The 14348-nt window shown below is 40.2% G+C and overlaps 1 protein-coding gene across 4 annotated transcripts in view; it reads left to right on the top strand.

Annotated features, from left to right (window-relative positions):
- Nucleotides 1-14348, top strand: part of tanc1b (tetratricopeptide repeat, ankyrin repeat and coiled-coil containing 1b) — a gene marked incomplete at its 3' end in the record, with an annotated part of 88736 nt that overhangs the window by 41075 nt on the left and 33313 nt on the right. For all 4 annotated transcript variants that reach the window (XM_079464774.1, XM_079464775.1, XM_079464773.1 and 1 more), the window contains 3 exons: nucleotides 1725-1846; nucleotides 3468-3654; nucleotides 7320-7607. In XM_079464774.1, coding sequence (XP_079320900.1) covers nucleotides 1725-1846; nucleotides 3468-3654; nucleotides 7320-7607 — 597 coding nt within the window. The remainder of the gene's footprint in view (nucleotides 1-1724; nucleotides 1847-3467; nucleotides 3655-7319; nucleotides 7608-14348) is intronic.

Raw genomic sequence — 14348 nt, 5'->3', positions numbered from 1 at the left:
GGTCTGGACTCCATAGCAGCTTTCTTTGGCCAATCACAGTTTGATTTGTTCAGCGTCATGTTAAGGAGTGTGAAAATATCCCTACATCTTCAAATCATATGCAATTTTGTGTGCCATAAGTATCAGACATTTAGCCAATAGGCGGTTCGTCTGAGGCTACGGCCTATATCCGTATACATATATTTATGTAGATATTTTCCCACAAGCTGAACAAATAAAATTAACGTCAGTGTAGAAATTCACCGCTTAAGGATTTTTTCTGGTGAGGACGATGGGTGTGGACTGCGGGCAGTGTAAAGGGCACCTGTTAACATCATGTTACGTTTACGGTTGTTACTCTGGCATTTGCAGAAATGGATGTTTAACCCAAACACATGGATGAGAGATAGATGTGATGGGGAGATCTTTAATTTATCGTCGTGAGTTTGTGTTTTGAGGAGCATGCAAATGAGTCCTGGCCAAACAGGGCCCGTCGCCCTCAAAGCAATAGACCGGAAATTAGTCTGAAAATGAAAGGACACGGTGGTGAGGAAAAACGGACGGATAGACTGTGAGAAGATGGAGGAATAATAAAAAATCATAACATAATCATACATTTGGCATACTTGTGTATGTATTCCATGTGTCTAGTGTACAGTAAGTCATATAAAGCCTGAAGAAGAGCTATGGAAGGAATGGTTCAGTTACAGTCATAACATTTTGTATTTTGTATTTGCACGTCGCGACGAAACGTTGTTACAGTCTCGATCTCGTTTATTTTCATATTCCGACACATTTTATCGTCATTTATTCAGTGTTGTAAGCTCTGATTGGGCTATTGTCTATCTGGTTAATGATCCGTGTGTGTGGCTTTTGTAGGGTTGATCAATAACCTAATACATTTTTTGAGGACCTGCTTTTTTGTAGCAAATATAAAAAAACATCTTCCGTGCAGATTCAACAGCAAACATTTAATATAAGCATCAGAGCTGTTGTCATGACGATCAGCTCGAATCTGTGCCTGCGAATCGGATATTATCTTTCGAGTGTCTTCTGATTATAAAGTGTCTGTAAATGCATCTTTCTGTGATTTTCATGCTTTGTCACAGACATTGTCCGTCTCACAGAATACATTCAATGTATTTGTATGGAGGCATTTATACGAACCCAATGCAAGCTATACATTTATATGTGTTCTCTGGGATTGAACCCAAAATATTTGCATTGCTAAGGCAATGCTTTACCAAGTGAGCTACAGGAACACAAATACTTATTTGATATATAATCGTAAATGATAACAAAGGCGTTTTCCCTAAATATAGTAAATGAACTGACAACCTGTTGTTTGTATTAAAGTACAGAACGGTTCACAAATGTGACTGTAAATGAAATATTAATGGTATAGAAACCCCAGTGTTCAATTCCTTACAAATCCTTGCGATATGTCAAACATTGTTTGCAATGCACTCCTGAAGACGGGAAGTGATGTTGAAAAGTAAGAGAGATTTGTGGGGCTAATAGAATTGTAATTGGCAAATACATCATTAAACTATTTTGAATCCTCGCAGTATAGTCTTGTGCTTGAAGGTCCAGAGAATTACTCCAGAGCAGCTGGTGTGTTTGCAATCTCCCAGAAAACACACACACACACACACACACACACACACATTGAAGGTCTCTCTCTCTTTCCCTCTTATTCACCCTCTTTCTCTCTCTCTCGCTCTCTCTCTCTCTCTCTCTTTCAGAGCTGGTCGCTCCTGGCCCCTCCCCCGCCACACAGGAGTTGATGACACGCTTGGGGTTCTTACTGGGCGAAGGCATCCCGGGCTCCACACGCATACCTATGGAGGACAAGAATGAAAAAAAGGTATTTTTCCCTCCGCAGCTGCAGGAGTGAGAGAGACACTGAAATGGGCGAGAGAGAGAGAGAGAGAGAGAGAGAGACGCAAGAAATGCAAGGAGTGATTGAGAAGCACAGGAGCTGAGTAACAGCGGGCTGCTGGATTAAACGTTCACGCTGACCGGAGCGACTGCCGTCTGTCCGTGTGAGATGCAGTGAAGAGCGTTTCAGAGGCGGAGTGTCTCTGTGTGTCACGGCAGTAAGTCATTCACGACCGGATCTGAAGCGCTGACGGATGAGAAAGTTGAATGAGCGTGAGGTGCGTGTTAACTTGAGTACTCATATGAGGACCGGTCTAGAAATAGTTTTGTTAAAAGGACTCGCTCCGCGTTTGGTTGATTATATAATTAGACAGCGACTCTGAGGCAGCACAAGCGCTCTTTGAATTCCGCTGGAGGTTTTCCCGTATTCTGTAACAGAGCTTCTTCTGTACGAGGCTTTTGTTAAATAAATCATTAACGTTCATCCGTCTGATGACCTGTGGAGATTAAATTAGGTGTGATGATGCAACGGCGAGATTTACTTTTGAATGATGTGATTGTACGATGGGGTTTGCGTGTTGTTGGAGGATGTTGTCCGCTGGGATTCTGTGAAAGGTTGAAATCACTGTCTCTGGAAAGTTCACTTGAAAGAAACTTTCATCTTGTGTTGTGACCTTGACTGACTCACAGCCCAAAGATGACTCAGCTGAGGGTCTGGCCCTGGTTTTGGTCGTTTGGGTCTGTAAGGTACATCATAAACAGAATGTTTAAGGGACAGTGAAATGATACAATTCTTATTTTGGTCGGGATCTACCGAGATCAACAATTGTATTACAGTTCTGACTTGTTGACTTCTTATCTGTGTTATCATGTGAATAGAAAACCTTAACAAGACACATCACAGAGAGGACCCCTGTAGAGCCTTAAGACTGTGTGTGAAGGTCAGTCTTTTGAGTCATTTTATCAAAATGTTTTCTGAAATGGTTTTCAACTCAACTAGAGTTACATGCTGGATTGAATCATAAAGGAATTAAGTGCCGCACATTGTCGTAAAGAAGGTCAATTCTGTCATTATTTATTCACCCTCACGTCAATTCAAAACCTGTATATGACTCTTTCTTCTGTGAAACACGAAAAATATATTTTGAGAAACGTCTCTAAAGTTTTGTGTTTAAACAATGTCCGGTTTGTTCGCCAACGTTTTCAGAATATCTTCTTTCATGTTCTGCACAAGAAAGTAAGCTATACAGAATTGGAACGACTTGAAAGTGAGTAAATTAAAGTAAGTAGAGTAGTCCTCATTGGTTGAAGGCTAGACGTGGCCATGTATCTGTGTCTCGATGGCTGTTTATTTTCAGTGTGGCTTTATTTGGATGGAGATAAACATTACAGGTGAACTCTGGGATTGATTCATGTGTCTACTGGTCCCGCTTTCAAATATTTCTGTTCTGCCGATGGGTCGCTTCAACATTTCCACGATCTCTCTCTCTCTTTAGTCTCTTTCTATTTCACTGTCATTACACGAATAACAGAGATATCAATGTTTGGATTTTGAAACCACTAAAGCAGCCTGTATAAACACATCTTCTCTCTGTGTGTTTCTGCAGTGCGCAGTAAATCAGGGTATCAGTCCATGTTCTACTTTGACCAGCAGCACAGCATCTCCGTGCACGGACAGCCCCTGTTCCACCTTAAACAGTAACAGCAGCCGGCCAGCAGCCAATCACCGCAGCCCGTGTGGAACCATCACCAGCCCGAGCTCCACCCTCGAGAGCAAAGACAGTGGGATCATCGGTGAGATGAATGCACATGTTCTATCGCGCTCCTGTGTGACTGTAATTCAGCATTTCCCACAAAATCAAACGGAAAGAAAGCTTGTTTAGAGAAACATTTTATATAATTATTAAATCAAAATTTTCATATCTGTAACATATCAAAGACATATTTCTATCCTTCTTGAATCTCTTTGCCACAAATTTGACAATATTATATATGAATTAAAGGTGTAAAATGATGTCATGTGCTCTTTTGCACATAACCGTAAATAGTGAAATTAGAAATATACTTCAATATATGTTATATTATAACATATAATTTTCTATACATGATCATTTGTGGCCATATGTCAGATTTGTGTATGGGATTGTTTTCATTTCAATTAGGCACATTTTCTGTGCAAAATCTCATATTAATAACATTTTCATTACTGTAATGCAGTACATTATCATCTTGTCCTGACACACTGAAATCACAATATTTAAATGTGTCATGTGACCTGCGGGGCAGCTTTGGCATGGTTCCGTGTGGTCATGAACAGTTGCAGACAAAAAGATTAAACATTTGTTTATGAATTATGCAACAGCAAGTAGTTTCTTATACAATATTTAAGAATGTGAATTAATAGCACGAGGCTTTAATAAGAAATGGCGTCTGACCCTAAATTCTATCAGGATTTGTTCGGTAAGAGAGAATATGGTTGTTTTTTTTTCTCTGTGACTAAAATAAATCGTACAAAAATACATGATTCCAGCTGGAGAGTTTCTTCATGTCATTATGACCCATTAATGCTCACGTTAACTGTTCCCTGGATGTAGCTACTCCTTGGGTTTCATTTATAAAGGATTGAATGAAATGTGATCATTTAGATTACACACAGATTTTGCCTGTTCTGCTGGCGTTTCATGAATGAGACTCATATGCGAGTTGTGAGGAGAAAGAGAGGAAGGATATATCCGCAGGGCCACTGTGAGGAGGTGTGGAACATGTTGCCAGCGGGCGATGCTGGTTTGTTGATGTAGAGGAGAGGTTTTGCCCTGTGTGACCCGCTCGGGGTGTGATTAATACTCGCTTGACTTTGAAGTTTGTGAGGGAACAACAGAAAGTGAAGAGAGAGATGGCAGAGGCAGAAAGAGAGACAGACAGACAGAGAAAGAGAGAACATTTAGTTCAGAAACGTATGATGTTGTGTTGAACAGCTGGTTTGATGGGATTATACATTAAAGGCTGACATTTTTTGGGGATTCCAGCGGGTTTCAATATCACTGTGACTGGAGCCGGACAGGAAAAAATGTCATCGCGACCGGGAATACACAAATATACCTTTTGATATAAATAAACATATAATATTCGGTTTTCTTTGGTGTGGCTGGTTCAGTGAATGACGTGTTCCACACACCCATAACAGTTGGTGGCGTTAATGCACCAAGTTGGTATTCCAACCACCAATAATAGAGAAGAAGGCAGCTTCCCCATGCACTCAATGGACCAGGGGCCGGCAAGCAAGTTTGACATCGAGGCATGGCACCTTAAAAAAAGCTGAATTTGGTTTGTTATTGTTCACGTGTCGGTGCTGAGGCCCTCCGTTATAAGCAAACGTTTCAATGCTTTACTGTTGAAGCATTTTCATACCCTATATTTCATGATGGCTATTTTAGAAGTGTGATCTAGCGATCGACAGACTCCTTTGAATATCTTTCAAAACATTTCATATTAAAAGCAGTTTTGGTCCCAGCATTAGACTATAGCTGCGAAAATCTAAATGGAGTCGGCCCCAAAACTCAAGCTCCAACTACTAGTCTGGTAAAATGATGCCTCTGTCGTGCACACCGACATTTCTGGGCGGTCTTACTCAATTTTTTACTGTGACAGATTTTGGGCAAAAAAAAAACACGGGGTGGAAGGGAATGGGAGTCCTTCTTCTGGGATGGGATTGGAACAAGATCTTCCCCTAGTTTTTTTCGCGGGATTGGCATGGAATGGGAACTGCTGTGTGACCCTCTAATGTACATGCACGGTGGCTTAGGGAAAAGATGAGCTTATCACCTTTGTGGAATGAAGAAATGTGAATAAATAATCACAATCAGAATCATTTGAATGTTTCCAAGCTTGGACACCCATTTAGCTCTTAAACATTGTTGGAGTAAATGTACATTTCTTAATTCACACTTGGCCCTAAATTATTAAACGCTGTAGAAATCTTTTTAGAATTAAATTAAAATTAAATCAAATTTTTATTCGTGAATGATTGGGAAAGTCCTCTTTGGTAACCTTTTGACGTACGAAAAGAAATGTGAAAAAAAAGCATTTACACTAGTGGCCTCAGACTTGCGGACCCTTTCTGTGTGTGAACTCTACCATGTGTCTGTTTGCAGCTGTTGTCGCACATGTTATAGTGTAATAAACTCAACCGTTAAGTCTTTAACCCATAAATCCCCCTCACCGTCCACTCAACACACATACAGTATGTGACTTTGGCTTCTCATTAACTCATTGTTTTACATTTGGGCAATTCTAGCATTATGGATGTGACATTTTGATACAAATGCTCAGAGAATGTATTTTTTACGAATATATTGAACCATCTTGTTATAACCATCTTGTTATATTTTACTAAACGCTTGTTGATAGAGTCTAAACAATCAGAAACATTTCGGTCAATGAACAAGTTTTCTATTTCAAAAAAGCAAATAAACATGGATGTGACAAAAAAGGACACGGTTCTTGGGAGACGACAAATTTCGTAGGATTTCTGTGAATTAAAATGTACAAACCTGAAGCAATAATACCCAATAAATAGAATAGGGATGCCTCTTTATAGAACATCAAATAGTTACTTTATTTACATTTTTATACGTCCATTTATGAAGAATATGTACCATTTATGTACCACAATCCTGAAAATGCCACTTACCTGACTATGAAAAATCATGCACCAAATATAACACAAACGTAAAAACTCGGGCGAATGTTTCATTAACAGTGATAGCAAACAGACATCCATCTCGACTGTAACTGGCAGACGACGATGAGTTTGTGCCGGGGCAAATGCAGACTAACACTAATTACCAGCATGTTAAATGCGTTGGGAAATGATGTTCAGGTGTTGATAAGGTCAGCGGGTGACTCATCATTCATATCACAACATTGCTTCCGCTCAGGTCATATGGGATTGACAGAGTTTACCCTTTTCTTTCTAAAACCTTTTTTGTGTGTGTCAGCATCACTTTTTCTCTTCATTTGAACAATGTTTGTGTGACTAAAATGTAATTTTCCTTGAATTGTATTTTTGGTGAAATGAGCATCATACTTCAGTCACATCATTTTTTCCATTTTACCATAGTTTCCCTCAAATTTCAAATGTTTATTTTTAGAAAAATGTTCTGTGTTTGCTTGTTTTGTTAGCCCAGTCCACATTTAGATCGAATCAAACTGAAATAAATGAGACTAAGGGTGGTTTACACTACAGCGTTTTTAATTCAAATATATTTTGTAAAATTGAAAACGCCTTATGACCGTTCATGGACACGACAATGGAGTTGACAACGTTGCCGTCTTACCTTTCAAAGACACAAAAGAAAAACGTTTCTGTTTTGCGAATTGTGAATCGGTGTTCTTTTCAAAATCAGTGCAGATGTTTATCTATTTTGTTGTGCTGTGCATTTATCTCTTTCTCTGTTCAGCCACCATCACGAGTTCATCAGAGAATGACGACCGCAGCGGCTCTAGTCTGGAGTGGAGTAAAGATGGCAGTATAAGGAGCTGCGGTCAGCATGCGCTGGCGCAGACGGCCGTACGGGCAGACGCGTGCTCTCCGGTGGCCGAAGAGGAAGGGTCAGCGTCCGGGGGAGAGGGCAGAAGCAGAGCTAAGACGAGTTCAGGAGCAGCAGGTCACGGTTCTGAAGGACCTGTGCAGTACCACACGCAGACCTCATCCAGCCTGATGATGCCTCGACCAAACTCAGTCGCAGGTAAGACGACGATCTTATCTTTATCTCTTCTGGTTTTTAGGTAATTCTGTGTTATTGACCATTGACCCACGACTGCTGGAAGAGAGACTCTTGGGAAGGCTGTGTGTGTTATTGGTTGTGAGGGAGCTCATTCTTTCTCTTGTGCTTTTTGAGATGCAGGGCAGCTGTTGAGAACACGCTGGATGTACACGTGTTTGGTCGTCAATCAGGTTTCTGTGTTTAGTGCGAGTTTAACTTTCTTCAAACCGATTATTCTTGTGTTGACCGAACGGATTCTTTTCAGGACAATTGGATTGATTCGGTTATTCTGAGGTCTTGTCCTTGGCGAGCATTCTTGTTGTGATGCAGATTAGGACACTAGTTCTGAACACTGCTGATGTTTTGAGGCTAGCTTAAGCTGATTGTGAGAGAGATTAATGTGTATGTTGGGGTTTGTGTGTGTGTGTACAAGGCAAGGTGATGCAACGGCGCTCATAAAAAAGCTGTCAGTTATTCAACAGAGTTGACGTGAAACAATAAAACTGCTTTGCCCCATAAAACGCATTCACTTGTCAAGGTTAAAGCTTGTTTCCTTTACAGAGGGTGTGTGTGTGTTTTCATGATCTCATTCTGTACACCTACTGCTACTCATTTCACACACTGTTTGGCCTAGGTGAATAAAACATTAATCTTTACTGAGTGTTCAATAGATTCATATCCATAAGAAGGGAATGATGTGAACAGGTTTTAGTCTGGCTCCTTAATTTTATCACGGTTCATTTATTTGATAACAAAAACAAACACTTTTTGGCATCACAGTTTAATGTGAATAGAGTGATCTGTTTTTAGTCTTGTGTTTTTTGACTCTAAGACTTTCTCATCAGATTAAATTCATACTGAACTCAGTTCACATAAAGCATCATTTATTTGGCTGTAGATTCAGTGCACGCATAAGAAACACGATATTTGAGTACGGTGTCTCACCTGCTTTTTTCCCCCCAGAGTATGAACCTGTTCTCGATTCCCAGGCATACTTACAGCACACAATCCCACAATAATGAACTATCTGGAGCGCATGCCGGTCCCTCGTCCAATCATGAAGCTCGTATGGCTTCAGGCATTATGATGTCATAGTATTGCAGCGTAGCTGTTGAAGTGGATTCACAGCTCCAATTTTACGGTCGGTTTCTGACCTTCATAGGCTGAAGATGGAGGGACACTGAAGGACATTAGATGTAAAGGAACGGGATACAGTGTCTCGCAGTCTTTCAAAATATATTTTCTGCAGAAGAAAGAAAGTCTTAGAGAGCTTTGGAATGACATGAAGGTGAGTAAATGATGTTGTAGTAGCTTGCCAGTCAAGACATAAATGACAGCGATGATGTCAATCCAATTTAGGCTTACTGTACTGATTTGCTTTCTTTCGTGCATTTATTTAGTTGATTCTCATGCACAGCTATCGAAATGTCCCTAATGCAAAACACATTCTTCAGCTGTCCTGTGAATGAAGACAGATCTTCCGTCCATCGCGTGATTGTTCATTGATCGATTGTTGTTCCATTTACACAATGAGTTGTCTGCTGATGTCTAGTGAGTTGTTTTGGAGAGATTTATTTCTAATCATAAACATTAGATCCGTAATTCTGCTTTTAAGAGGCTTCTAACAAGCAAAGGCAATTATCTTCAGTTCTAACAAAACAATTGTGACATCTGTTTACTTTTGCCTGTCTTTTTGCGCTGGTATTCAAAGATCTGCGTTGCTGTTGACTTTCACATTACGTCTTGCAGATGCATGTGAAGTTAATAAATTGAACAATTTACCAAAAAACAATTTGTTTGCTTTTCTCTCATACAACAACAGGTTAAAAAAATGACGATAGTTGTCAAAAAATTGTACAATCACCATAAAGGATTGTCCTGGATTTATTTAAGTGTTTCTTTAAGTGTTCAGAGGTCATTCTGCCCTTTAGTGTCACTGTAGTGATTTGATTTGCTAGACCTCCACTAATCATTCTTCACTTTCATTTCTAAGACTAAACTTCATTTGTGTCCAAGCAACCGATGCCTTAACTGCATCGACTTGCAACACAGTCGCTGGCGGTCTGAACCATAGACATAATAAATACCTAGACACCACATTGTCCGCTTTGCTCCACTGCTGTGATTCGACAACGGTGCCGCCATATTGGTCAGGGCAACAGTGCACTTAAAGCCTATTGAACCTAGGGAGAGCTGCACTTTTTTGGCATTAAAAGCACAATCATGTTTACTTTTCTTTACATATTTCAGTGGTTTACGATATAATGTATGTAGAGTACAACTTTATCATATCTCTAGATGCTTTATATATTGATAGTTGTAACCTACTTAAAAATAAATGGTACTCAAGCGGAAATGTGGAATTCATTCATTTTGACTGTTATTTGTGAGAATCTACTAGATGACACAATGTTCACATTGCTTCTGAGTTTTATTTGAATCATCCAACAAAACACCCAAGGTAATATAGTTTAATTTACGTATTATATACAAACTAAAGTTTTTCAATATGGAAATAGCTTTTCCTTTAGTAATTTTAGACATTTTCAAAAATAAACGGTAAAACCTTTACAGCAGTAAAACATGATGTATGTGATATGGTAAAACTGCTGCGCATTACAAGTATGAAATAGCAGTATGTAGTCATATAGTACAGACGTATTTTTTAGATTTTTCAGGGGTTTTAAAGTGAATGAGCCATGTTCTGATCATGTGCATTTAATCTACCTTAAATGAATTCACGATATCGATGTGTACACAATTATTAAGCCTAAATGATTGCTTCATTCACTCGTATGTGTTTGAAGTTGGCTTTTCCCTCACCAATATGGCGGCGGCGTTGATGTACGATCCATCAGACAATGGGACGTCTAGTAATATGTCTGACCGCACTGTAAGAAACTGTCACTTCGTACTTAGTGATGTCATTCTATCAGACACAAAATCTTGATTTACAGCCACTATTTTCTAATGCATTGTGTTTTGGCGTATTATATGGTTGCTAGGGTGTATCAATGTATCATGTGATGAACTCTAAATACAACTCTAGATATGATCAGTCATAGATATTAATCAAATACAATATTTTTTGTATCATCCGGCAGGCAAATAATGTAAGTCAAATTATAAAACTGCACACTCAGTTATAATATATTCCCAACATGGATTTTATTTGACATACAGATAAAGTGTTCAAGGTAATCGCATTTATCTGCTATTAATAATATGTGTGAAATGAAAAACAAAATGTTTTTATCAGAGACGTGTGCACATGCTTCCTCACAAACCCAGCGGTCAAATAAAGCCGTGTGACGTCCTGTGTTCTGTGCTCTCGCTGCGAGGCCTTTCTCATGAGCCGCCTCATTCGTTTGATTCTGTTCGATTGGCCTCTTAATGCCTGTAAGCTTCCAAAAATAACAGACATAAATCTATAATTGTATTATCTCACAGCCGGGCCTGTCTGCAAAGCATCCCTCTTCACCTACAGCGTGCCAAGTGTTCTTCCATCTGAAATCAAAAGAGTCAGCGGACATCAATGTGCATATGTTCAAGATATATTGTTAAAACTAATGCAGATGCGGCTCAAGAAGCTTTTCTGTGGGTCGTTCACGTGAAGCCATACGACATGTGTTTATTTGTTGTTGTGTTTCACAAAGATGTAAAGTTTGTAAAGTAAAATTTCATAAAAAGAAATGACTATTGTGTGAACCGCATTTTAAGTCCGAGCCCCTAGTTGAGAAAATATAAGTGTGTTATCTTCTATGGTTGAATCAGTGCTGGGTTTAAAGTTGGTATTCACATTTCTTACCGCTCTTTTATTGATGTCAGAAAGCATGCGTGTATCCCTTCATATGTGCCGCTCGCTTTTACTTTTGCACTTTTTCTGTCGTCTTCATATGAAATGCACGAGGCAGATGGTGTTTCAATGAGAGATGAAATTCTGCTATTTTCACTTCTTTGCTCTGCGGTCTACAGAGACTCGTGCTTAAGATTTCATCTGTGCAGACGCAGCGTTCCAGAACCATTGAGCATCTTTAATCCATCGGTCCAGATGGTTCTGCGGTGTGGCGCATAAAATTCTGAAGTTTAGAATCAGTAAGAATTTGAATTGGCTACAGGATGTGAATTGGAGTGACACCGGATTCAAATGTAAATCAAAGTAACACAAAGCGGATGAATTCCGTAAGTCAATCAGTTTTGCATCAAACAAATGATTTTGTTTAATGATGTTAGTAAGTTATAAATAATATTAAATCGAAATGAATCGATATCATGGTTCCAGAAACCGTATTGAATTCGTTCTATTTCATTCTATTTGTTACCTCACATTAACATAACCTGCTCTGCGTCTCTGGCTCCTGTTGTGGAAAGTGACATGTGTCGTTTACACATGTGCCGCTCTCTTCTCTCCTGACAGCTGGGGAAGTGGCTCAGATGACGGGGCATCTGGAGTCAGTGAAGCCTGCAGCTGTGGCTGCTTGTGTTCAGCTCGGCTGAGCTGTTTCCTCCTCTGCTCCTCTTTTCACAGGGACTGAGAGATATAGTTAAAAAAACTTGGGCTGTCACAACATCAGATTTTCACCACGTAATTATTATGGCTCGAAGATTTTATGATAACAGTATTATTGTAAAATCTGTTTGAGTTATGGGAGAAAATAACAATGTTATCAGTCAAATGTATCTTTTTATATTTGTTTATTTTTGTTATCTTTTTAGGCCATAAATCAGGGGGCAGAGAGAGACTTTGTATATTGCGAATGATAAGTCAAAGTAAGGAAGGCGAGGAAAAGTAAACCATGAAAGCAGGAAGTGAAATGTTGCACTGTTAAATAACTGTTCAGATCGGTCTGTAAAAACTGTAGCTTCGTGATGTAAATGTAGCCTGGAGATAAAAGGGAGTCTTTCAGGAAAGTGAACAATGTGTAGTTACAGCATCTGCCAGCGGGGGCAAACTACTGAAGCAGAGCGTCAAACCTTCACCTCCTGGGATGTTCATTAATTCTGAGTAACAACAAATACAAAGTCCAGAGGGTCCGACTGAAATGTTGTCGGATGTTTGTAAGATCGATTAGCGTCATTCTCAAAGGGCATGTGAAGAAGCATCTGACCCCGGGTCCCAAACGCCACGGCACCCGAGCATGAATCGAGCGTGTTAATGAACACCGACACACACGATTGGCTTTATGATAGGTTAACAAAAGGTCCAGCCATTTGACTTCATGAATATTCAACTGATGACATCATTTAGATGATAAACATTCATATGCAGGCTCTTTTCTTTAGGTAAACAATGGGGTCAACAGATTACTGGTGCGTCTGTCCAAACTGGAAGAATTGGGTGTAATCTGTCGAGCTGGTCACGGTCCAGTCTGATTAGAATTCCCTCTCAGAGATGTTCAGCTTTTGAGAATAAGCCATTTGCACTGCAGCCCAGACGCAAAGATGCACAGAAGCGTTCACGGTTCTATTGATTTTTAAATAACCTGCAAAGATATTTGTCATATTAGGGATGTTGAAATATGCTTTTCATTCTTTATTCCTCTTTTTAAACTTTCTTTTGAAAGTATTTGGCTATATTTTATATTATCGGTTTCCCAGACGAGCGCAGTTGGTGTCAATGCGTGTGCATCAAAATGTATTTGTACCAGTTACCTTGTACATTTAATGTACCTGTACTTTTTACTGTTTTGCCCAGCATTACTTTAGTCTTCATCAGATTGAAGCGTTATCACTCTGCAGGAGAGTTTTGCTCGAGCAGCATCTTATAGCCCCGCCTCCCTTCTCCCACGAAAGCGAAACTGCCACCGTTGGGTGCGGGAAGTGTCCACAGTTCCACAGTTAAAGTGCATCATCCGGGTACTTAAAGTGCACTTCTTTTTTGAGAATTTTCAATGAGAACCCACTATTCACAATGACGGTGTGAGACTACAAGTCTCTTAAAACTAAGGTGCGATTTAAGCTAATCTTTAATCGTGTCAAAACAGACAACATTTGTCATGCCTAGCATTTAAAGTTTGTCTTGGCAAGTCTTGTCAATGTTTTTAGTGTTGTGTGTGATCTCGTGTGTACTTAGACAGAGAGTTCACTGACGGTTCAACTGATTTGCTGGGGTCTCTCGCTCGCTCGCTCTCTCGCCGTCTCTCTCTCTCGCCCTCCCTCGCTTGCTCCAAACCTATTCCATCACCCATCTCCTCAATGACTGTTCCCTGCTCCTTTCATTCTGTGACTTATGACTCTCACTTCTTCCTTCTTCCCAAACTCTCCTCTACTCCTCCAGCTCTGTTTTTTTAGATCCTCTCTCTCTCTCTCTTTTCCAAAGGATCATATATTTTTCATTTCTCCGGCTTTTCACTGCAAACTGTAATCAGCCGTTCTGCAGGAGAACACATCTCCGTATCCTCCTTTTCATCTCTGTCCTCTCTGATTGCGGAGTGTTGGCTTTTATCCTGGCGGAGAGCTGCCCTGTTATTTCTCTGTTGGTTTCGTGGATGCGCTCGGCGATGCAGTGAAGCCGATAGCGTGCGGGGCTGCATGGGTGCTCACCAGTTGAATGCGGTATGAAGGAGCATGGAGGCGCGTGGCCGAACGCCCTGAGGAGAGAGTGAGGTTGGTGAGGCAGATCTCGCCGCAGCCGCATGCGTGTCTGCCTGAAGGACGCGTCGTGCCTGCGCGTCAGTCTGTGAGTACCGGCGCATGCTGAGCGGAGAGTCTCAGGGCTTCTGT

This window comes from Barbatula barbatula (assembly GCF_947034865.1).
Source record: "Barbatula barbatula genome assembly, chromosome: 9".
NCBI lineage: Eukaryota > Metazoa > Chordata > Actinopteri > Cypriniformes > Nemacheilidae > Barbatula > Barbatula barbatula.
Note: the sequence above shows the minus strand (reverse complement) of the source record. Positions and strands in the feature narration are given on the sequence as shown.